We start from the raw sequence: 2,572 nt of genomic DNA, 5'->3' as shown, positions 1-2,572 counted from the left end.
ATTAAAGCAACAGAGACGATGGCTATTCCGGCTTGATTGTAACCAAATTCAACCATGAAACCGATATTAGAAAGCTCAACCACAAACTTCAATTTGCTCTTAAATCCAAGTTATATATAATAAACGAACCTCACTTAGCTCTAAATGACATAACCATCCTAATTAATTCCTCTCTTAACTTCCCTTTTATATATATATATATATATATATATATATATATATATAGATTGAATATTTAATTTAAAAATTCTTTAATGATCCAAATCCAATAATCTATTAATTTAACAAATCAAATATGTAATCTCTTTTCTCTTAATTTTTTTTTTAATTACACTTAACAAATTTGATATTGAATCAAATATCCGATAAAATTGAATATTAATTCAATAATAAATGATTTGTCAAATTATGGAATCATAGAAATTTTAAATAGGTTTCGGATTATTTAATCATGGTTGTCATTGGGAAGGTAAAAATGGTAATGAGCTAACAAGTAGAAATCAAAATTATCTCTCAATAATGTTTTTTTGTAATTTCTTGCTGTTTATAAATTCATCAATATTAATAATGTTATGTTTGAATTAAAAATTAGAAAAAAATTAATACAGCATTTGAACTAAATTCTTCTAATCCTAAATCAAAAATACTAATCTGACACTTTCAAACACAACAAAAGCAAATTTCAGTTTATAATGATTAAATTTCACATTTTGGAATTTCACCACTATTTAGTTAATGGTTAAATTTGATTTACCATTGGATAGTGTAAAGAACCTCTGATCGAATCTTTGGTTTGGCCAACAGCATAAAGGGCAAAATATGAAATGAATATTGCTCCCAACGGACATATAAAACGTGGACGTAGATGATAGAAGATGGGGAAATTTTATTGGGCGATTGTTGTTGGTACAAACGAGTGTGGGACCCATTGTACCATAGGTCACCCATCTCTTTGGTGGGTCCCTCTCCAATATAGCCCTATGGTTTCTCTCCCCATTGTTAGTCTGTTTCTCTCACAGTGACTTCAATCTGATGGTAGCTCGAAGGTCACTATTAGTAAGCGCGTATAACCTTCCAATACCTCTCTCTCTCTCTCTCTCTACCCTCCTTCCCTCTCTATATATATTTATATATACACGCACATAAATACATACACACAATCAGAAAATCATCATCATATCTCTCTCTCTCAACGGGTACTTCTTCTCTATGTGACTGTCTTTTAGTCTCTCCCTCTAAGTCCTCTTTCCTTTTTGATTCATAACCATAGTCTCTATTTGGCAAAACACAAACCCCCCTCTCTCTCTCTCTAATTCCCAGAGACTTGCATTGATTCATTGACACCCATATTCGGATATTCTGTACAAAATCATTGGTGACTGAGTTTTGACTTTCATGCATTTACCCAGAACGAGTTACTAGTGAGTCACGACTCACCACTACCAACAATGGCTGAACCGCAAACTTCAGAAGCTAAAGCCAGTACCAGCACAGTCTCATCTTCTTCACTATCTTCAACTGGGTCAACTCAGTCCGTGTCAAACTCGGTCTCGGACTCTTCAGCTCCAAACCCAGTAGAGAACAGACCCAAACGAGCAAGAGATAGTTACAAACACCCGGTTTACAGAGGCGTTCGTATGCGTAGTTGGGGCAAATGGGTGTCCGAAATTCGCGAGCCTCGCAAGAAATCACGCATATGGCTCGGTACTTACCCGAACCCGGAAATGGCGGCTCGAGCCCACGACGTGGCGGCGCTGAGTATCAAAGGTAAGTCAGCAATTCTCAACTTCCCTGAACTCACTGAGTCACTGCCCCGTCCGGCGTCACTCTCGCCACGCGACATTCAGGCCGCTGCGGCCAAAGCAGCAGCAACTGCAACGGAGCTGTCCAGCTCACTGAATTCGTCGTCAACAGCGTCCTCGTCATTGCCGTCGCCGTTATCGTCGGACGCGGATGTGTCCACGACGACGGCGGCACCGGATGAACTGAGTCAAATAATCGAGTTGCCGAGTTTGGAAGGGAGCTTTGACTCGCCCGAGTCACGTTCCGAGTTGATACTGGCTGACTCGGTGGTGGACGGGTGGCTGTATCCGTCGTGGAGGGTGCATGAGGCTGACTTTGGTGCAGGGTATGACTTTGATCAGACGGCTGTGGAGGATAGCATGATTTTGAGCACCTTTGATACTTTAACTTGGGGTTGTTAGTGTCGCTAGCTAGTGTTTGCTTTGTGCTTGCTTTTGGAGTTCCTCAAACAAAGATCATGCTTGTTCCACCAATATATGTAATATATATATATATATATATACACATTTTATATATAGAGTTTTTTGTTTATGTGTTTTAAATTCACCACACTTGTCAGTAGAAACACACGCATCGTTTTTACTAGGGGTTTTTAGTGCTTTTCATTGGCATTATAGGATTGTTTGATATTTGTAATGAAATTTTTTTACTTTAATATTTGATAAAACAAAGTATAAACAAGCACTAATTTAAGGACCTGTGTAAAATGCACCTCCACAGTATCGGGTGTGATTTGGGCTTTTTGTACAGAAATAAAGTAGTATTTTAT

General features: G+C 38.1%; 1 protein-coding gene across 1 annotated transcript; it reads left to right on the top strand.

Annotated features, from left to right (window-relative positions):
* Nucleotides 1–1,066: 1,066 nt before the first annotated feature.
* LOC132286153 (ethylene-responsive transcription factor TINY-like) lies at nucleotides 1,067–2,332 on the top strand. The gene has a single exon (XM_059788420.1). The coding sequence runs from the start codon at nucleotides 1,449–1,451 to the stop codon at nucleotides 2,202–2,204; it is 756 nt and encodes a 251-aa protein (XP_059644403.1). The 5' UTR covers nucleotides 1,067–1,448; the 3' UTR covers nucleotides 2,205–2,332.
* Nucleotides 2,333–2,572: the final 240 nt, after the last annotated feature.

The sequence above is a fragment of the Cornus florida genome, unplaced genomic scaffold (genome assembly GCF_030987335.1).
Source record: "Cornus florida cultivar Cherokee Brave unplaced genomic scaffold, ASM3098733v1 CherokeeBrave_3.0.0_Hap2_Chr11, whole genome shotgun sequence".
NCBI lineage: Eukaryota > Viridiplantae > Streptophyta > Magnoliopsida > Cornales > Cornaceae > Cornus > Cornus florida.
This window is presented reverse-complemented; position numbering and strand designations above follow the sequence as displayed.